At 47.9% G+C, this 23,230-nt stretch overlaps 1 protein-coding gene across 1 annotated transcript in view; it reads left to right on the top strand.

Annotated features, from left to right (window-relative positions):
- dbn1 (drebrin 1) overlaps positions 1–23,230 on the top strand; it is a 71,797-nt gene that overhangs the window by 25,743 nt on the left and 22,824 nt on the right. The window contains exon 2 of the mRNA XM_072446002.1: positions 20,389–20,444. Coding sequence (XP_072302103.1) covers positions 20,389–20,444 — 56 coding nt within the window. The remainder of the gene's footprint in view (positions 1–20,388; positions 20,445–23,230) is intronic.

Genomic DNA, 23,230 nt, shown 5'->3' with positions numbered 1-23,230 from the left:
TTTTTAGCTGCTGCTGACTTGGATTCTTGGACTTTCTCACGTCTCCAATATTAATGTTTACATTTTGTGAGCGGATCCAGGAAGTGCGAGATTAAAGACATCAGCACTTATCTACACACACATTATCATTACGGCTCAGTGAAGCCCCAGGGCCAGAACCTACAGTCCACTTCAAGCCCTACAGTCCACCTACAGTCCACTTCAAGCCCTACAGTCCACCTACAGTCCACTTCAAGCCCTACAGTCCACCTACAGTCCACCTACAGTCCACTTCAAGCCCTACAGTCCACCTACAGTCCACTTCAAGCCCTACAGTCCACCTACAGTCCACTTCAAGCCCTACAGTCCACCTACAGTCCACTTCAAGCCCTACAGTCCACCTACAGTCCACCTACAGTCCACTTCAAGCCCTACAGTCCACCTACAGTCCACCTACAGTCCACTTCAAGCCCTACAGTCCACCTACAGTCCACCTATAGTCCACCTATAGTCCACCTGAGAACCTACAGTCCACCTGAGAACCTACAGTCCACCTATAGTCCACCTGAGAACCTACAGTCCACCTGAGAACCTACAGTCCACCCATAGTCCATCTGAGAACCTACAGTCCACCTGATAACCTACAGTCCACCTAAGAACCTACAGTCCACCTATAGTCCACCTGAGAACCTACAGTCCACCTGAGAACCTACAGTCCACCTGAGAACCTACAGTCCACCTACAGTCCACCTACAGTCCACCTATAGTCCGCCTGAGAACCTACAGTCCACCTAAGAACCTACAGTCAACCTACAGTCCACGTGAGAACCTACAGTCCACCTGAGAACCTACAGTCCACCTACAGTCCACCTATAGTCCATCTGAGAACCTACAGTCCACCTGAGAACCTACAGTCCACCTAAGAACCCACAGTCCACCTATAGTCCACCTGAGAACCTACAGTCCACCTGAGAACCTACAGTCCACCTACAGTCCACCTACAGTCCACCTCAGAACCTACAGTCCACCTGAGAACCTACAGTCCACCTACAGTCCACCTACAGTCCACCTATAGTCCACCTGAGAACCTACAGTCCACCTGAGAACCTACAGTCCACCTGAGAACCTACAGTCCACTTAAGAACCTACAGTCCACCTATAGTCCACCTGAGAACCTACAGTCCACCTGAGAACCTACAGTCCACCTGAGAACCTACAGTCCACCTATAGTCCATCTGAGAACCTACAGTCCACCTGAGAACCTACAGTCCACCTAAGAACCCACAGTCCACCTATAGTCCACCTGAGAACCTACAGTCCACCTGAGAACCTACAGTCCACCTACAGTCCACCTACAGTCCACCTACAGTCCACCTCAGAACCTACAGTCCACCTGAGAACCTACAGTCCACCTACAGTCCACCTCAGAACCTACAGTCCACCTACCAATTCTACCATTGAATTCTGACCTCCAACTTGATTTTATTCTTAAAAACTACACAGTGTGTGCTCCGTGTGGCTCCGTGTGGCTCCGTGTGGCCCCGTGTGGCCCCGTGTGGCTCCGTGTGGCCCCGTGTGGCTGTGTGTTGGAGTTCACGCTGAGACGGTAATGACAGCGGCAGAAATACACCACCTCATCACGTTGGCCCCGGCTCACGTTGGCCCCGGCTCACGTTGGCCCCGGCTCACGTTGGCCCCGGCTCACGTTGGCCCCGGCTCACGTTGGCCCCGGCTCACAGCGGCCCCGGCTCACAGCGGCCCCGGCTCACAGCGTGAGTTCAGAAGATGAATCTTGTTGTTTTAGTATTTTTAGATAGTTTGTTTCTCTACAGAATATCATCAGCTCTCAAATCAAAAAACCTAAGAGCATATTGGGCCTTCCAGCTCTAAACCAGCTCTAAACCAGCTCTAAACCAGCTCTAAAGCAGGAGGAAATAGGAGCTAAAACAGGAATAAAGTAGGACCACATTTTGACTAGGACCAACCTGAAAATGTGGATTAAATTGGATCTAAATCGTTGAAGTTCAGGAGCTCTCAGACAAACACACTCAGAAAGCTCTCAAAAATAAACCTTACAATATTACAATACAATTTCCTTCAAAGGAAAATCTGAGCCTTTGTGAATCTATTTTTTGCATTTGAGTTTAATGGACTTTATCGTTAGCCCCTCACTCACGCCGTTGTTCCCCATGTAATGTTCTGTTATTCAGGAAAGTTAACAGAATATCATAAAGCGCGGTGCGTATTTCAGCAGTTTCTCCCTAAATTACTCCTTTTGTCCTTTAGTATGTATATTTCTCCACCGCTCTTGCATTGAGCGCACCTACACAGACATGAAAGCGCTTTGAGCCAAAATGGCCGCCCTCTTCCCCCTGTGCCGCTCTGAGTCACTCATCAAAGTGAAAGGTGTTACGACATCGGGATTAGATTATTCAGACGCGTCCCACTCACCGCTCCACTGATATAATGGACGCCGAGCGGCCGCTACAAGCCTCACAACAAGCCTCAAATCAAGCACAAGCCTCACAACATGCACAAGCCTCACAACAAGCACAAGCCTCACAACAAGCCTCAAATCAAGCACAAGCCTCACAACAAGCACAAGCCTCACAACAAGCCTCAAATCAAGCACAAGCCTCACAACATGCACAAGCCTCACAACAAGCACAAGCCTCACAACAAGCCTCAAATCAAGCACAAGCCTCACAACATGCACAAGCCTCACAACAAGCACAAGCCTCACAACAAGCCTCAAATCAAGCACAAGCCTCACAACATGCACAAGCCTCACAACAAGCACAAGCCTCACAACAAGCCTCAAATCAAGCACAAGCCTGACAACATGCACAAGCCTGACAACATGCACAAGCCTCACAACAAGCCTCACAACAAGCACAAGCCTCACAACAAGCCTCAAATCAAGCACAAGCCTCACAACAAGCCTCAAATCAAGCACAAGCCTCACAACAAGCCTCACAACAAGCCTCAAATCAAGCACAAGCCTCACAACAAGCCTCACAACAAGCCTCAAATCAAGCACAAGCCTCACAACAAGCCTCACAACAAGCACAAGCCTCACAACAAGCCTCACAACAAGCCTCAAATCAAGCACAAGCCTCACAACAAGCCTCACAACAAGCACAAGCCTCACAACAAGCCTCACAACAAGCCCCACAACAAGCCTCACAACAAGCCTCACATCAAGCCTCACATCAAGCCTCACAACAAGCCTCACAACAAGCCTCACAACAAGCCTCACATCAAGCACAAGCCTCACAACAAGCCTCACATCAAGCACAAGCCTCACAACAAGCCTCACATCAAGCACAAGCCTCACAACAAGCCTCAAATCAAGCACAAGCCTCACATCAAGCCTCACAACAAGCCTCACAACAAGCCTCACAACAAGCCTCACAACAGGCCTCACAACAGGCCTCACAACAGGCCTCACAACAGGCCTCACAACAAGCCTCACAACAGGCCTCACAACAGGCCTCACAACAAGCCTCACAACAAGCCTCACAACAGGCCTCACAACAAGCCTCACAACAAGCCTCACAACAGGCCTCACAACAGGCCTCACAACAGGCCTCACAACAAGCCTCACAACAAGCCTCACAACAGGCCTCACAACAAGCCTCACAACGTCGGATTGTGATGGTGTAGGACCATGTTTTATGTTAAAGTGGATATATTATACATTCTAATTATTATATATACATATATATACCATAACCAGACTCTCATTCTGCGTTCACACTGTGTTCACAACAATATGGCTCTAGCAACACTTAGCTGTGCTAATATGGCTCTATTAGCACAGCAGTCACGTTGCCTAAGGGCTGAACTTCTTTGTTTTCCATTGTTCATTCCTCCGGTGCCAGCAGAGGAAGTACAAAGCCTACATACTGTTTTGGAGACGGGAGTGTAGCTTGTCACAGTGATATTGTGTATGGATATGCTAATGTTTAGCCTGGAAGGCTCCGCAGTAGGCCTTTAAAACAGGACTAAGTAACTTTGGATATAGAGCGCCCCCTGCAGCTTTCTTGTGAACATTTATTGTAACATTGTGTTTCTTTATCAAAATAAGGCAGTAAAACACAAACAAAAACATTTAACGTTGCCAAATATTAAAATACATATTTTACATCATAGGGACTTAATACCTAGCGGCTTCTTTAGGTCTGGATGACCCACAGCGTCCGCCGTAAAGCGCCTCAACAACAAGAAAATGTGTTGGTTTTTTGGTTTGTTTGTTTTATCTTTAATAAATAGTAAAGGTTTTTCTGGTCTGCGCAGTTTGTCGCAGAAGGTTCCGTTTGTCGCCCGGTCAGAAGGTTCCGTTTGTCGCCCGGTCAGAAGGTTCCGTTTGTCGCCCGGTCAGAAGGTTCCGTTTGTCGCCCGGTCAGAAGGTTCCGTTTGTCACTCGGTCAGAAGGTTCCTTTTGTCACTCGGTCAGAAGGTTCCGTTTGTCGCCCGGTCAGAAGGTTCCGTTTGTCGCCCGGTCAGAAGGTTCCGTTTGTCACTCGGTCAGAAGGTTCCGTTTGTCGCCCGGTCAGAAGGTTCCGTTTGTCGCCCGGTCAGAAGGTTCCGTTTGTCACTCGGTCAGAAGGTTCCGTTTGTCGCCCGGTCAGAAGGTTCCGTTTGTCGCCCGGTCAGAAGGTTCCGTTTGTCACTCGATCAGAAGGTTCCGTTTGTCGCCCGGTCAGAAGGTTCCGTTTGTCACTCGGTCAGAAGGTTCCGTTTGTCACTCGGTCAGAAGGTTCCGTTTGTCGCCCGGTCAGAAGGTTCCGTTTGTCGCCCGGTCACGTGCACAGAACAGACCTCCACTCGGGGCAGTATCGCTCCTCCTCTTGAGGTCAGATGTTTGTCGGGATGATCTGGACAAACATCTGACCTCTTCTCCTCTGGCGCGCTTCCTCCACCTACAACTTCCTGTTTCGGAGTCAGCTGACCTCGCTCTGCCGTGTCACCTGACCTGACTGTTCCCGCTCCACTTCCTGCTGTAGGATGTGCTCCATGTGGGCTTCGACCTACTTCTGCGGGGGACTTCCCCCTCCCCCGCCGACTCCCTCCTCTCACCTCATGTTTATTTGATCAGATGGAGCTACTGAGAATGTGGCGAGCATCAGCGCGTTTCACTCTCTGTGGATTAGTTCACGTTTCACCAGAAGCTTGAACATTTGACTGAAATATGAACTAAGTCTCACGTCGTTAGAGATCGAAAGGGTCTAAACTGCAGGCGTGGCACGTTATTCTGTGTCTATATACATTTAAAAAACCTGAGATTTTTCTGATTTCTGGCAGAATCTGTCTTGCAAACGGCGACAGTTGACACGAGTAATCTGATTTACACTTTGTCAAGAGAAAGGATAAAAAAGGAGGACAAACAAAGACAAAAACGTTAAAGATTTGAAGCGTACGACCCTTTGACACAACAGTTACGGGAAAATGCTCAGAACAGGAGTTGTGGCTGATAAAATTTCTCTCAGGTCTGATGATTGGGTTATCTAATTACCAGCTGATTATTTTTCCTCTGGTCATGTAAACATACACACTGTATTACAACATAATCGCACATTCTTAATGAAATTCTGATTATATTTGAGTTTATGTTTATTCAGTTTTTCTGCTTCACGGGTCGTCAAATACATAAATGAGTTCAAACTTAAAGGGCCTATGACTTACGATTTTCTCATTTTGACTTTATTTGGTGTGTTTATACCTGTTAAACACATAAATTATAGTTTTACACCGATCAAGCAGTTATTTGTGGAGAAAACGTTGAAAAATCTTTAGAAAATGACTGGAAGTGACACCACAGCAGGGACACCAGTTCTAGTCGAACTTTATGCAGAATTTACACAAAGAAACAACTTTTTTGACTTTAAACATTAAATCAACAAAATAAAGTCTCTCTCATATTATATTATATTGTATTTTTCTTTGTCAAATTTAAAAAAGTCTGACATTAGATGAGTTTTGGCCCAGTGTTTACTGGGTAATTTCCTAGTGTGATATCGTCGATTACAAACAGGAAGTGAAAATATAAACCTGAAAAAATGTGTATTCTGTGATAATTTAAAAACAAAAAATTGGGCAAAATTCAAAACCCATTTATCCTGACTGCATTTCAGTTCTGTCAGTGGTCTGACCTGTCGCTTTAAAGCCACATTTTTCAACATATTTCAACGTTTTATTGGGTGAAAAATATGAAAATCTCGAAGTGCAATAGAAATAATGGTGTGAATAAAATAACGGTTCGCTGCAGCCCTGAAAGCGTCATACTCTTTATTGAAGTCCTCTTAACTCGTGCTCATGTTGGGAACGCCCTCCTCCTCGGCCCGTTCGCACGCTGTAAGAGACGCACGTTTTACCCCAGATCTTACGGCTCATTTGGACATGAATATTCAAACGTCTGCTCTGCATTAATCACAGCACAAACCAGAAGAGAACCTTACTCTTGCAGAGTTTCACATGACACAACGTTCCATAGGCCAATGAGGGGCAAATAAACTGAATATCCTTAAAGTCCATCTGAAGGTTATGCTGTTTCTCTAATTCTGACTTAGTTTGGCGGTGTAGAACGTGTGGTGAATATTTATCACAGTTTTGCTTCTGTTAAGTTGCAATTTGTGCCGTTGTTTAAAATGACATCAGTGTGCTACACAGTTTAAACCATCGTTGGACTAAATAAATGTGTTTTATGGTATTATTGTGCGTCGGATCAGAACCGTCATTTATATGGATTCTGGCTCTTGTTTACAGTCTGGTTGCTAGGTAACAGCTGTGGAATGACCTCTACCTGTGTCCAACCAGGAAGTACAATTATAAACGTACCAAATATAGATATGAGAAGACGTGGATGAGACACAGTGGCCCAGTCTAAATCCCTCATTCGTTCAGGAGTGGTCTAGGGTATAAAAGACGTAGTTTTAGCCAAGGGTGCTAACGTGGCTGTGGGCTAAATCCTATCGCGATCTTCTTGTGGGGCTATAACTCTGAGGCTTTTGGATCTTCTTGTGTCGACATAACTCGTTGCTGTGGCGTTTGGATCTTCTTGTGTCGACATAACTCGGTGCTGTGGCGTTTGGATCTTCTTGTGTCGACATAACTCGGTGCTGTGGCGTTGGGATCTTCTTGTGTCGACATAACTCGTTGCTGAGGCGTTTGGATCTTCTTGTGTCGACATAACTCGGTGCTGTGGCGTTTGGATCTTCTTGTGTCGACATAACTCGGTGCTGTGGCGTTTGGATCTTCTTGTGTCGACATAACTCGGTGCTGTGGCGTTTGGATCTTCTTGTGTCGACATAACTCGGTCCTGAGGTGTTCGGATCTTCTTGTGTCGACATAACTCGTTGCTGAGGCGTTTGGATCTTCTTGTGTCGACATAAATCGGTGCTGTGGCGTTTGGATCTTCTTGTGTCGACATAACTCGGTCCTGAGGTGTTTGGATCTTCTTGTGTCGACATAACTCGGTCCTGAGGTGTTTGGATCTTCTTGTGTCGACATAACTCGGTCCTGAGGTGTTTGGATCTTCTTGTGTCGACATAACTCGTTGCTGTGGCGTTTCAGGGAGACATTGTGCATCTGAAATCAGAAGCGTAACTCGATAAAAGCGTTTTCTTCTCATCTGCCATCAGCGCCTCATCCGCTCGGGTTCAGCGGAATGTGATTACGCTACATGTGTGGGTTCAGACCTGGTTCAGACCTGGTTCAGACCTGGTTCAGACCTGGTTTGGACCTGGTTCAGACCTGGTTTAGACCTGGTTTAGACCTGGTTCTGACCTGGTTTAGATCTAGTTTGGACCTGGTTCGGACCTGGTTTAGACCTGGTTTAGACCTGGTTTAGACCTGGTTTAGACCTGGTTCAGTTCTATGGGACTGTTCTTTCCTCCTGTGCAGTTCTATGGGACGCTTCTTTCCTCCTGTGCAGTTCTATGGGACACTGCTTTCCTCCTGTGCAGTTCTATGGGACGCTTCTTTCCTCCTGTGCAGTTCTACGGGACTCTTCTTTCCTCCTGTGCAGTTCTATGGGACTAAACCTGCCTCTAAAGGCCTTTAGGCCCCGGTCCCCGCAGACCTCATTATATCCTCTGCTTCAAATCGCATTATCTCGCTTAATAATTGCACTTTAACTGAAGAAAATAAAGTACAGGTGATATTTTTATACATATATCTAAGGATAAAAATAAACCGAAACATATTTTATCAGTGATTTAGATGTAAAATGTAGTGTTTAGTTATGTTTGTGCATTTAACTCTCAGTTGCTTAGAGTTAAAGTGTAGGGCAGTGGTTCTCAAACTGGAGGGGCCCCAGAACCCCAAAAACGTGATAACATTGAATATTACAATCTGTTATGATTTACCATCCCATAAAAACGTGGATTGAACTTCTGAAGAATTGGGATTTTTCCGTACCAATAAGGGGTTCCAAAGTGCGAGTAGCTCTGGTGTAGACGACCTCTTGGGTCCCCAGCAGTGGCCCCTAGCAGATGCTGCACTTCTCTGGTGTAGACGACCTTCGGGGTAATGGAGCCAAACTCAGACAGAACCGTGCAATCAGCTGTGTTCATTGCAGCGACACAGTTCATTGGCCGTCTCTAGCGTCGATGAACAGTTTTGCGCTTCGCTGACCACACTTTGGGAATCACCGGTCCATGTTCCGTGTACGATGATTATGTCTTAAGTGGCACGATGGCGCTTCAGGCCGTCCGCGATGGCGCTTCAGGCCGTCCGCGATGGCGCTTCAGGCCGTCCGCGATGGCGCTTCAGGTCCACGATGGCGCTTCAGGTCCACGATGGCCCTTCAAGACGTCTGCGATGGCGCTTCAGGATGGCGCTTCAGGACGTCCACGATGGCGCTTCATGATGGCGCTTCAGGACGTCCACGATGGCGTTTCAGGACGTCCGCAATGGCGCTTCAGGACGTCCGCAATGGCGCTTCAGGACATCCGCAATGGCGCTTCAGGACGTTCGCAATGGCGCTTCAGGACGGATGGCGCTTCAGGACGGATGGCGCTTCAGGACGGATGACGCTTCAGGACGGATGGCGCTTCAGGGCATCCACCATGGCGCTTCAGGACGGATGGCGCTTCCAGACGTCCACGATGGCGTTTCAGGACATCCACCATGGCGCTTCAGGACGTCCTCGATGGCGCTTCAGGTCTACGATGGCCCTTCAAGACGTCCGCGATGGCGCTTCAGGATGTCCAGGCTGGCGCTTCAGGATGGCGCTTCAGGACGTCCGCGATGGCGCTTCAGGACGTCCACGATGGCGCTTCAGGACGTCCACAATGGCGCTTCAGGATGGTGCTTCAGGATGGCGCTTCAGGATGGCGCTTCAGGATGGCGCTTCAGGATGGCGCTTCAGGACGTCCACGATGGCGTTTCAGAACGTCCGCAATGGCGCTTCAGGACGTCCACGAGGCGCTTCAGGACGTCCACGATGGCGTTTCAGGACGTCCACGATGGCGCTTCAGGACGTCCGCGATGGCGCTTCAGGACGGATGGCGCTTCAGGACGGATGACACTTCAGTATGTCCACGATGGCGCTTCAGGACGGATGGCACTTCAGGATGTCCACGATGGCGCTTCAGGACGGATGGCACTTCAGGATGTCCACGATGGCGCTTCAGGACAGATGGCGCTTCAGGGCAGCCACGATGGCGCTTCAGGATGCTTCAGGACGGTTGGCGCTTCAGGACGTCCACGATGGCGCTTCAGGGCATCCACCATGGCGCTTCAGGACGTCCACGATGGCGCTTCAGGACGGATGGCACTTCAGGATGTCCACGATGGCGCTTCAGGACGGATGGCGCTTCAGGGCATCCACGATGGCGCTTCAGGACGCTTCAGGACGGATGGCGCTTCAGGACGTCCACGATGGCGCTTCAGGGCATCCACGAAGGCACTTCAGGATGGATGGCGCTTCAGGACGTCCACCATGGCGCTTCAGGACTGATGGCGCTTCAGGACGAATGGCGCTTCAGGACGTCCACGATGGCACTTCAGCCCGGATGGCGCTTTAGGGCATCCACCATGGCGCTTCAGCCCGGATGGCACTTTTGGGCATCCACCATGGCGCTTCAGCCCGGATGGCGCTTCAGGACGTCCACGATGACGCTTCAGGACGGATGGCGCTTCAAGACCTCCACGATGGCGCTTCAGGACGGATGGCGCTTCAGGACGTCTACGATGGTGCTTCAGGACGGATGGCGCTTCAGGACACCCACGATGGCGCTTCAGGACACCCACAATGGCGCTTCAGGACGCCCACGATGGCGCTTCAGGACGGATGGCGCTTCAGGACGTCCAGGATGGCGCTTCAGGACGGATGACGCTTCAGGACGTCCGCAGAAGTGTTTGCTTTGGCCCGTCGCAGTCGCGTCCGTGAGAACATTCCGTGGGTTCTTTCAGGTACTTATCAGATCCAGAGGAATGTCACGCTCCGGACCAGGACTTTACCCGGAGACTAAAGTTGGTCCAACGTTGACGGACATATTTTAATAACGGACTCTAACGACGGGCCGTTATCCCACGGTCCGCTGGTTGTAAATGTGGGCAGAGAGTTTTGTGCCCAAGATTCTGTCGAAGTAAATGCGCTCAGACGTGGTTTAAAGACGTTTACAGTTGTATTTTTAGATTATGTTTTACTTTTGTAGGAGACTTTAATAGAATCGATGAAGACAAAATGATTATAAAGGTTTTACTGAACTTCTTGTACTTGAAATATCGATCACACAGTAGTTTTTCACTTCACCTACAGATATAATAGAAACTTAACCATTAATTATCATTTTTGTGAAGCTCGCATACAGTTTTGAGGCTTGAAAATAGTGTTTTTGCTTTTGTAACAGTAAACCAAACTAACTGACACTTCTACACTAGGAATTCAAAATGTTTTGCTTATTTTTGTCTTACTTTTGTTCTTAAAATAATTTTCACTGAGATCTCGGACCCTCCCAGTTTCTGGGTCAGTAAAACTATGAGCAGTTAGTCTATTGCAGTTTGTGGACGGAAACAAACGGGAGGAGGCTCAAATCATCCTAAATGTGTTTATTTATTTATGTGGGTGTTGTATTCTGCAAGTCAAAAATCAACATTTGAGCGTGAATTTCATAGAGATAATTAGCATAATTAGCATTGGATCAATAGCATCAATAGCATCAATAGCAATTGTGATGCAAATTGTACAAGTGAATGTGAAAAGAGCATAATAATAATGTGATCTTTAAGTCCCTCGTGACATTGTCCCCTTCAGCTCTTTGTGGCGTTAAACACTGATTTAGAGTGAAATTTGCCCTCCGCTTCACCTCCATCTCCTCTGTATCCCTCCATCACATGTTTTAGTCCTGTTTTAGTCCTGTTTTAGTCCTGTTTAAGTCCGGGGTTAAGTCCGGGGTTAAGTCCGGGGTTAAGTCCGGGGTTAAGTCCGGGGTTAAGTCCGGGGTTAAGTCCGGGGTTAAGTCCGGGGTTAAGTCCGGGGTTAAGTCCAGGGTTAAGTCCAGGACTGTTTCCCAAATGAAACTACCCACAATCCCCTCTTTCTCTCATGCACCCCCCACCCAAACCCCCCCTAAACTACCCACAATCCCCTCTTTCTCTCATGCACCCCCCACCCAAACCCCCCCTAAACTACCCACAATCCCCTCTGCCTCTCATGCACCCCCCACCCAAACCCCCCCTAAACTACCCACAATCCCCTCTGCCTCTCATGCACCCCCCACCCAAACCCCCCCTAAACTACCCACAATCCCCTCTGCCTCTCATGCACCCCCCACCCAAACCCCCCTAAACTACCCACAATCCCCTCTTTCTCTCATGCACCACCCCCACCCAAACCCCCCTAAACTACCCACAATCCCCTCTTTCTCTCATGCACCCCCCACCCAAACCCCCCTAAACTACCCACAATCCCCTCTTTCTCTCATGCACCCCCCACCCAAACCCCCCCTAAACCACCCACAATCCCCTCTTTCTCTCATGCACCCCCCACCCAAACCCTCCCTAAACCACCCACAATCCCCTCTGCCTCTCATGCACCCCCCACCCAAACCCTCCCTAAACTACCCACAATTCCCTCTGCCTCTCATGCACCCCCCACCCAAACCCTCCCTAAACTACCCATAATCCCCTCTGCCTCTCGTGTCTCCTGCATTAGATCATCACAACCACAAACCCGCAATGTTCTTTCCCTCTTTTCCGTGCTCCTGTTTTTACCGCCCGGGGGACGTTTGACCCGGAGGAACCCGACGTGTCAGAGTTGAGACGTTTCAAACCTGAAAGAACAAACAAAGAACGATAAATGATAAACATAAACAAAACAAAATGCTGAAAAGATTATTAGTAAAATATGTACGTTTTAACACTGTGTGAGCACCAAAAAGAGTAATATGGGTCAAATATTTCACAATACTAACTTTTCAGCCTGATGCTCCTGACAGTTCACCGAAGGACAGGTCAAATGCAGCGTTAACTCAAAGATCTGTTCCTGACAGTTCATTGGTAAAAGTATAGATTATACTAATGTTAAAGTTCTATAGCTCAAGATCTTTCATTGTTTTATTCTTAGATTTTTTTCTTTATATTTTATTGTTAGATCTATATTTTTTATTTTTTAATTATAATATTGATAATTCTATTTTTTTATTCTTGGATAAATTAGATTTACTGACTTTATGGTTTATATAGTTTCTGTTATTATTTCATAGGAAATAATGTCTGCAATAAATCTAATCTGAAGTGGCCTTGACTCACTGTTTCAATGTTTCACTAAAGTTCACATTTGACCCATTCTCGCTCAGACGTTCTCTCTAAAGGACATTTTGAAGGACTCGTGTAAATGTTTTACTAACTTAATGTTGAAGCAGATCTGTCCCGCTTCTCTTGGCTCTCTCCCCGTCCCAGGCAACAGAAAAAGCATTTCCTCTTCACGTTAACCCGGTAAAACGCGGGTCAAATGAGTCTTCTGCTGATGCCGAGTGTGAAAAGGCTGAGTCGTGGTTTGGGCCTTTGTGGCGGAGCTGAAAATCGCTGAGTCGAGTTTGGAGCGACTCAGAAAATCCCTCGTCACGGAACAATGAGTCAGCACCGACCACAGCTGAGACCAAACAGACCCTAAACCGGGACCGAACAGACCCTAAACCGAGACCGAACACACCCTTAACCAGGACTAAACAGGCCTTAAACTGGGACCAAACCGACCCCAAACTGGGACCAAAAGTATTCTAAACCAGGACCAAACAGACCCTAAACTGGGATCAAACAGACCCTAAACTGGGATCAAACAGACCCTAAACTGGGACCAAACTCTTCCACTCTATTACTTATTGTTATTAATACCACTAATGAAACTTTAGTCTTATATAATATATTTATATTTCCAGTGCGCGGTTTGGTGCATTCTTTTTTTACTCGCTGCAGTCTGTGGCCACAGCTGCCCTGGGTCAAACAGACAGAAGTGAGAGATGGACACAACTGAAACGTTCTTTGTTTGGGAGATTACATTTGACGTTTCTGTCTCTTTTTGAGCTCATTTTGAATAATATAATAATGTAATAAATGATGTGCTTGATATTCAAATTGTGCAATATTATCAACTTTTCTGATACATTTTCACATTTTCTGCAGCTGCTAAAGCAAATTACTCTCATACTGTTCATATTTGTATTAATTTGTGATTTTGATGAATGTACAGTATTTTGTCTTTATTTGCACATAATTTGGAACTTTGTTATGACTTAATTGTCTGTCTTTAGTTTTGAGGTGTGCAATATATCGGAATTTCAATAACATTGTGAATATTGTTTTGAACATTTTAATTATGAATATTTAGTTTATGGTTTTTGATGGAAAAAGTGAAAATAACTTGTTTTTTTTGTTGCCCTTTTGTGATTAATTTTACAGACATTTCTGATCATTAAACCTCAACTTATACGTTTAAAACAATAATTTCTATCGGACGGATGATCGTTTTCGGGAGACTCCAAACACAGCTGTCAAACTGCTCCCCCTGGTGTTGTCTTCACCACTACTTCTACTAAGATAAGATAAGATATTCCTTTATTGTCCCACATGGGGAAATTTCATTGGTGCAACGCAGGTAGATACAGAGGTAGATACAGAAGAACAGAACAGATCACTTATAGGAAGTCTGAAAAACACTTTCAGTAGAAGATCTCCTATAAACAAAAACTCCCATAGACAAATAAATAAATACCATGTCATGTGATCCCGACAGTAATTGCACATGAATATGTGTCACGACAGCACATAGATTGCACATGAATTTCACAGTAATTGCACATGAATTCCAACAGCAATTGCACATACGACAGAATTGCACATCAGTATTAGGTTAGGTCAGTATTGCGACGGGATAACGTGACGATCTCCGGGTAAGACGACTGTTCTCCGCAGTTTCATGAGTTCCTCCTTTGTGTAAACGCGGTACGGCGCCGGGCGGGGCGGGGCCGGAGCCGGGGGGCGGGGCCGGGGGCGGGGCCGGAGCCGGGGGGCGGGGCCGGAGCCGGGGGACTCAGAGCCAAGACACATCGCAACGACACGACGAAAACACTCAATCCAGCCGAATAAAGTCAAAACAAGTTAATTTAAAGCGATTCCAGTGCGTGTCCCGATCGTTCGTGAAGTTCCTCTTTCATATAAACGTGTATATAAACGTGTACCGACGACACGCCGTACTTTAGCGCGGCCGGAGGGCGCGAGGGGGGGGGGGGCTGGTGGGCTCGCTCGGAGCTAGCTCACGTCACAACAACACAACGAACGCAAACCCCATCACTCCGACTCCCATTCAGCGCCTTTAGCCTGCCTTCCATATCTGCCCAATCAAGCTCCCCCGCTCCAAAGAATCTCCCTGCAGCTCTAGCAATGATCCTGATCCTTTCAGTTCTGCTCCGAGTCTGAGCAGCACAGCCCACAACATCCACCATAAAGAGTACAAAATCCTCTCTATCCACAACCAGGGCACTCTCACCAATTCTGGAACCTGCACACTTGGGACCTCCACTCTTGAAACCTTCACACTTCTTGGGAGCCACGCTGGCCTTTCTCATTTCGCCCTGGCTGGGAGCAGCGCTGGCTCCTCTCTCTGCATTTACTCTAAACTCGTTACTTGAAACTTTCCTGACTGCATCTGCATAGGATATACCTTGAGAGACCTTTATTTTCTGCACCTCAGCAGCTCTTTTGCTAAACCTGCATCCCCCGTAGGCAGAGCTATGTTCTTCCCCACAGTTACAGCACTTCAGTTTTGCACCCACGTCACACTTCCCATACTCATGATCTCCTGCACATTTACCACACCTTTGCCTCCCTCTACAGACCGCTGCAATATGCCCAAAGCGCTGGCACTTAAAGCAACGCAGGGGCGGCGGAACATATGGCCTGACGCTATAGCACATGTACCCAATGAACACCTTACTAGGCAGGCACCTCCCTTCAAGTGTTACCATTACCGAGCTGTCACATCTTACCCCAAACCGGGTCACCTTCAAACGCCTAGCGTCCACCACCGTAACTCCCGTCAAATTCTCCTTAACTTCATCCACAGACGTCGCCGTAGGGACACCTACGATAACTCCTCTGACCGTGTTTCTTTCAGCATTAGACACAAGAATGTCCTTTCCACCCAGACGTTTAGTTCCAATCGCCTTCCGTTGCTGAGCCGCGTCCTTGCACACGACCAGCAGCGAGCCATCTCTAAGGACACTCGCACTCTTGATCACTCCCACAGCCACAGTTAGGCTCTTTGACAATGCCACTGAATTCCACTCCTTAAAGGATGCACTATCCTGTGCAAGCTTTATGATCACCTTACAGTCTCTGCTCTCACCCCGGACATCAATAGCTTCAGCCTCATCCTGCTGCTCATTCCCAGAACCCTCGGACGAGCTAAGGGACTTTTTACGTTTCCGGGCACGTGCAGGCAGAAAAGGCTGCTCCTCCACGCCGTCCAGAACGTCTTCCATCCCCGATCCACTCCCCTCCGCCATCTCCCGTCTCTCCAGACCGGGTGTTGAGCAAGGTCCCCTCACAGTTTTGTACAATAATGGTTGTTGTTCACAGTGATCAGAGTGACGAGATGGGGGTGGGGGTGGTCTCCTGTCCTCGCCCAGTCTCGTAGACGCACGGCTACCAAGCGGCGACATCAGTGGACATGTTGTTGTTGTTGTTGTTGTTGTTGTTGTTGTTGTTTTATGGCGGTTGACATCCGAGTGTTGCATTACCGCCAGACTTTATTCCTTAGACTTTGTCGACATATTAAAGCCTATAGAATGAAGCCTGAAGAATAAAGCTGTACGGTGGAAGCACCGAATGTCAAAGAAGGAGAGGAAGATGAAGAAGAGTCTCCCTGGAATAAAGCCGGTCACAAAGACATATCATGACCTCATGGGCTTTGTAACACCAAAGCAATGGAAGGAGTACTTTTATGGACTACGACAGAGTCTGAGGACTACGAAACGTCTGAGGAATAAAGTCTGGCGGTAATGCAACACTTGGATGCCAACCGCCATAAAACAACAACAACAACAACAACAACAACATTAGCGCTGCTGCTGAGGGAGGGAGTGGGATGCAGTTACCATGGAGACGCCCCCCCTCCCATCATCGCTGTTACCATGACGACCCTTCTCTCTCTCTTCTCCCCGGGGCCCTGTTTGTTTGCCTGTGTGTGTCCGGACAGAACAGCGGTGTCTTTCTGTGGGTTTACATTCAGGTCCGACTCCTCGCGCTGCTCTTAAAGCCGCTCGACATAAGCGACCTTTATGTGACCTTTAAGTGCTTAAAGGTCACGCATGTTGTGAAATGTACTTCTGCGCTTCACAGAAAACACTCCTAGAGCAGCATTTAGCTTCTTCCCGCTCGTTTCATTAATCCTGTTTATCCTCTCCGTCCTAGCGTCAAAAACACTCCGTCCTGAATCCCCCCGATGTGTGATGTCATATTCTATCTGTGACGCGGCATCCGAGACCGTCTGCGCCCGTTTTTAAGTCCGTAGATCGACGGCAGACTCGTTTTGAGCATTTCTGCCTTGGATCGCGACATCGCGACCGTTACAACTGTGTGGACGCATTAGCATGTCAGAGGAAAGCTAGCTTTTGTTTCTCTCTCCTGTGCAATTCCCTCTTCAGCCAGTAGATGGAGCCAAACGTCAGTTCCTGGCGTGGGAAATGCCAGAGTGACATGAACTCATTTGTTTAGTTTTTTTCACTAAAGTAAGGTTAATGCTAATCTAAGTGAGCCGTCGTAATCTGTTCTATGCATGTAGCTGTGGTTGGAGTTAACTGATGTAGCTGTGGTTGGAGTTAACTGGGCTGCACAATGCATCAGAACCTAAACAACTGAGGATCTACAGACATCTCGCACAATACATCGCAATCAAATCGAAATTGCAATTTCCGTCGACACAATTACAAAATCAGAGCCGCGGCGCGGTCAAATAGCCCAGCAGTTACAGGAGCCGCGGTACGAAATAGCCTAGCGGTTTCGGCCGCACGCCGCGGCTCTGTAGATACTCCCAAATGTAAAAGCTCCTGGAGTTGTTGAATCCTATTTTTGCAAATCTATTCGCAATACTCGTCAAGAAAACCGCACGTTACCGAAGTTATTCAAAAGAGTTTCGTGACATTATTGTGTTTCGTTCACTGCCTCTTAGTTGCCTTCAGAAGCGTCGCGTGATGCTACGTGTCTCGTCTTCACCGTTAGAGGTGGAACGACAGCGCCATTTGCAGTCCGACTTTCTTAGGACAGTGTCCCCAGGTGTGCGGGAGTAAAAAGGGCCCCCTTGTCCCGGTTTATCGTGTTTTGCCGTGGTTCCCCCCTCGATGTTTTGCTGTGGTTCCCCCCTCGATGTTTTTCCGTGGTTCCCCTCAAGGTTTCGCCGTGGTTCCCCACGGTGTTTGCGGCTCTCTGTTCGGTTCTCTCTTTTACAGTGGTCAGATGTTGTAGATTTTAGTTGCAGTTGTATATGTTTTGCTGTGTGCTCGCCCTCGAGGTTTCACCGTGGTTCTCCTTTTAGGTTTCTCCTTTGAGGTTTCACTGTGGTTCTCCTTTGAGGTTTCACCGTGGTTCTCCTCGAGGTTTCGCCGTGGTTTTGTTTTTTGTTTTTTCTCCGTGGTTCCCCTCGAGGTTTCGCCGTGGTTCCCCTCGAGGTTTCGCCGTGGTTCCCCTCGATGTTTCTCCGTGGTTCCCTCTCGAGGTTTCACTGTGGTTCTCCTCAAGGTTTCACTGTGGTTCACCTCGAGGTTTCACCGTGGTTCTCCTCAAGGTTTCACTGTGGTTCACCTCGAGGTTTCACCGTGGTTCTCCTCGAGGTTTCACCGTGGTTCTCCTCAAGGTTTCACTGTGGTTCACCTCGAGGTCTCCATTTGTTTAACTCCTGTGAACGTTGGTTAGTCTGCTTTTTTGTTTGATTTTCTAACTTCCTGACTTCGGTGAAATCAACCGTTTCGGTGGTTTCTCTCGTTCTCTCTTGTGGCCCAATATAAATCCATGGATGCAAGTGAATTTAACGGAATAATACAACATCTTCAGGTGCTCATTGGACAGTTTTGTCAAAAGCAAGACCAACATATCACCTGGACTCATGTTTTCATATTCTACTTAAGTGTATTTCCTTCATGATTATTGTCGAGGTCAGTCTGATTGACCCTTTAATCCCGGGATTATAATCCAAACTGCAGCACTGTAGATTATTGAAGATTAACGTTTATAGAAAACTGAGGCAATGACCTTTTTTAGGCTCACTCGGGGTCAAAGGCCGTGATTAAATCGGGCACGTTTCAGCCCCAAACATTTGTGAAGTTCTCGCCCTCTGCCCGTTGCTCGGACTTGTTCACAATTGGATTCTTGTAGAAGTTCAGAAAGCTAATTAAGACTTTAGCTCAGATGCCAGTTTTACGCGCTAATTATCATCTAAAATAAAACTAAAAAGGATTTACACTCTCGACGGTGACTTTTAACAAGACTTTGACCTTACACTCTGGACTGTTCATCATTTTTGGGCTCATGCTAACGGCTCATGCTAATGACTCATACGCCAGGGAAGTAGCTCGCCTAGGGTAGCAAATGTGCTGGGGCCGGCCCTGTATGCGTGTTTCAGCGTCTGTATGTATGCGTGTTTCAGCGTCTGTGTGTATGTATGTTTCAGCGTCTGTGTATGAGTGTTTCAGCGTCTGTATGTATGCGTGTTTCAGCGTCTGTATGTATGCGTGTTTCAGCGTCTGTATGTATGAGTGTTTCAGCGTCTGTATGTATGCGTGTTTCAGCGTCTGTATGTATGAGTGTTTCAGCGTCTGTATGTATGCGTGTTTCAGCGTCTGTATGTATGAGTGTTTCAGCGTCTGTATGTATGCGTGTTTCAGCGTCTGTGTATGTGTGTTTGAGCGTCTGTATTTATGAGTGTTTCAGCGTCTGTGTATGAGTGTTTCAGCGTCTGTATGTATGCGTGTTTCAGCGTCTGTGTATGAGTGTTTCAGCGTCTGTATGTATGAGTGTTTGAGCGTCTGTATTTATGAGTGTTTCAGCGTCTGTGTATGAGTGTTTCAGCGTCTGTATTTATGAGTGTTTCAGCGTCTGTGTATGAGTGTTTCAGCGTCTGTATGTATGCGTGTTTCAGCGTCTGTATGTATGCATGTTTCAGCGTCTGTATTTATGAGTGTTTCAGCGTCTGTGTATGCGTGTTTCAGCGTCTGTATGTATGCGTGTTTCAGCGTCTGTATGTATGAGTGTTTCAGCGTCTGTGTATGAGTGTTTCAGCGTCTGTGTATGAGTGTTTCAGCGTCTGTATGTATGCGTGTTTCAGCGTCTGTATGTATGCGTGTTTCAGCGTCTGTATGTATGAGTGTTTCAGCGTCTGTATGTATGAGTGTTTCAGCGTCTGTATGTATGAGTGTTTCAGCGTCTGTATGTATGGGTGTTTCAGCGTCTGTATGTATGAGTGTTTCAGCGTCTGTGTATGAGTGTTTCAGCGTCTGTATGTATGAGTGTTTCAGCGTCTGTATTTATGAGTGTTTCAGCGTCTGTATTTATGAGTGTTTCAGCGTCTGTATGTATGCGTGTTTCAGCGTCTGTGTATGAGTGTTTCAGCGTCTGTGTATGAGTGTTTCAGCGTCTGTATGTATGAGTGTTTCAGCGTCTGTGTATGAGTGTTTCAGCGTCTGTATGTATGCGTGTTTCAGCGTCTGTATGTATGCGTGTTTCAGCGTCTGTGTATGAGTGTTTCAGCGTCTGTATGTATGCGTGTTTCAGCGTCTGTATGTATGCGCGTTTCAGCGTCTGTATGTATGCGTGTTTCAGCGTCTGTTAGACATTCCCACACGACCATAAGAGGAAGGACTAAATGTTTGTTGGACGTGTGGCTAAAGCGTGGGCGTTGTGTTCTTGCAGGGCGTTGTACACATATGAAGAGGAGACCAATGACCTGACACTAGCGGCCTCCGGAGGTGAGTCGAATCAAATGTTCTGTTTTATTCACTCGTGTGTATTTCCTGCTGCGTTTGTGTTCGATTCAAGAATGCTGTGATGAACAGTTGTTTTAGGAAATACAGTGTTCTATGTGCACCAGTATTATGCATCATCTGGGCTTTTAAAGGGGCTGTACTCTGGTTGTCAGGCAAATAAAACTCTTTATTGTCAATGTTTTCTTTTAATTGTGAGACCGATTCACAAAAAAGTGTTCAATAATTTCAAGTTTGTGTCTGAGTTGCGGCTGAAGCTGGAGAAAACGGGAAACTGCTTTTAGTTTATCACGGTTCTGGTTTAAAGCTGACTTGGAACCTTTCAGGGTCCACTTCGGATTGCGGTTAAGATTCACTTTGGACACTGGAGACACTTTAAGGCCATCCCAATCCGCTCCAAAGTGAACCAATAGAAACAGCCTTAAAGGAATTATGGCGCCAAATCTGAGTCTCATTTCCTCGTGGCGTGGACTGCCCATTAGTTCATTCACATGTCAATCATAGGATGCACCTACTGCTCACCTGCAGCCTCGTTCTGGCAGCACTATATAGTTCCCTCAGTGTACAGGACAAAATTAAGACAGAGAAAGACAGTTCGAGCTCAGAAGAGACGGAAATCTACGGGAGACGAGAGATGCGATCTGTTGTGAAAAATCCTCCATTATTCCTTTAAAGTGCACTTTTCTAAACTAAATGGACTTTCCACTTAACAATCAAAACTTGATTGTTAAGTGGAAAGTCCATTGAGTCCATCTCTTGTTTGAGTGCAGAGCGAGCGACTGATTGAAACAGAACTGCAGTGAGTGAAGAGGTCTGATTAGAGAGGACATACCACACCCTCAGAGAGACTAAAGAGCCCACCCACTCCACTAGCACGCCCGCTCCACTGGCACGCCCGCTCCACTGGCACGCCCGCCCCACTGGCACGCCCGCCCCACTGGCACGCCCCCCCCACTGGCACGCCCGCCCCACTGGCACACCCACTCCACTGGCACGCCCACTCTACTGGCACGGCCACTCCACTGGCACGCCCGCCCCACTGGCACACCCACTCCACTGGCACGCCCACTCCACTGGCACGCCCACTCTACTGGCACGGCCACTCCACTGGCACGCCCGCCCCACTGGCACGCCCGCCCCACTGGCACACCCACTCCACTGGCACGCCCACTCTACTGGCACACCCACTCCACTGGCCCGCCTGGCGTGCTCTGTGAGGACACGGATGATACAAAATACACTGGCACGCCCGCCCCACTGGCACGCCCGCCCCACTGGCACACCCACTCTACTGGCACGCCCGCCCCACTGGCACGCCCGCCCCACTGGCACGCCCGCCCCACTGGCACGCCCGCCCCACTGGCACGCCCGCCCTACTGGCACACCCACTCCACTGGCACGCCCACTCTACTGGCACACCCACTCCACTGGCACACCCACTCCACTGGCACGCCCACTCTACTGGCACGCCCGCCCCACTGGCACACCCACTCTACTGGCACACCCACTCCACTGGCACACCCACTCCACTGGCACGCCCACTCTACTGGCACGCCCGCCCCACTGGCACACCCACTCTACTGGCACGCCCACTCCACTGGCACGCCCACTCTACTGGCACGCCCACTCCACTGGCACGCCCACTCTACTGGCACGCCCACTCTACTGGCACGCCCACTCCACTGGCACGCCCACTCCACTGGCACGCCCACTCTACTGGCACGCCTGGCGTGCTCTGTGAGGACACGGATGATACAAAATACTGTTCTAACGTTGTTCCCTCATCAAACACAGCTGCAGCCGTGTTTGGTTCATGAATCCTGTTTACGAGCTCGTCTTCTCTGAGCCTCACAAAAAAAACCTTTCAGATTTCCCAGATTTCTCCGGTGCCGTTTATAACTCCATAAATCATCACAGACTCGTGCTTAGCATTTTTGACTCCTCAACGGTGTGCTCACATTAGCATGTCGGGGCAACCTAGCTTTTGTTTATTCCCCCATGGGAATTCCCTCTGCTGCAAGTAGCGCTAACACAGATTATGATGAGGGAAGGCCTGACTTCTGCACTTCAGAACAGTTCTAAAACATGAGATGGCAAAGCAAAGAGATTACAAACAATGCAGAAAATGTGTCCTTTAAAGTATGAATTTCAGACTAAACCAGAGATAAATCTGGATCAAACCAAAACTAAACCTGGTGTTGAAGCGGTAGTAAAGTGGGACTGAACTGTCATATTAGAGTTTTGAACTGTTCTGTCTTGGTCTGTAGGTTTGGCTTATTAAACAGGACTAAAAATAGAGTTGTGACAGGTGAATTACACAGATTGTCTCTTCATCTCGGCACCTTTCTGTGGGAGGAAACATCAGGAGCAAAGGGAACACGTTGTCCTCGAACATTAATGTGTTGGAGTCGGAAAAGGAAAATGGAAGGCTTTGAGCTCTGAGAAATCCTAGAACTGCAGCTTCTGTGATCACTGTGTCCGCGGCTTCAGGCCCAAGTGTGCATGGATCCAAAATGGAGGTGAAGTACAAAGTCAAAAACTGTCTTCGGCACGTCCTTAACTTCAGTCCAAAACTACTGGACACAGGACGTTCCCAGAAGACGTGAGGGTGGTTTGCCTCCTGCTGCCACAGTTTCTCCAACAGTCTGTACCTCCCTGTGAAGAATGAGCACTTTGACACGGAGAAAACGTGACACATTCTTCCAGCAAAACTCTTTCCCATTTGTTTTAATATATTTAGAGAATTTGAAATGCATTGATATAATTTAGAT

This window comes from Eucyclogobius newberryi, unplaced genomic scaffold (genome assembly GCF_026437365.1).
Source record: "Eucyclogobius newberryi isolate DKJ021-1_F unplaced genomic scaffold, fEucNew1.0.hap1 SCAF_15, whole genome shotgun sequence".
Lineage (NCBI taxonomy): Eukaryota > Metazoa > Chordata > Actinopteri > Gobiiformes > Gobiidae > Eucyclogobius > Eucyclogobius newberryi.
The sequence above is the reverse complement of the archived record's forward strand: the minus strand, read 5'-3'. Positions and strand labels throughout refer to the sequence as shown.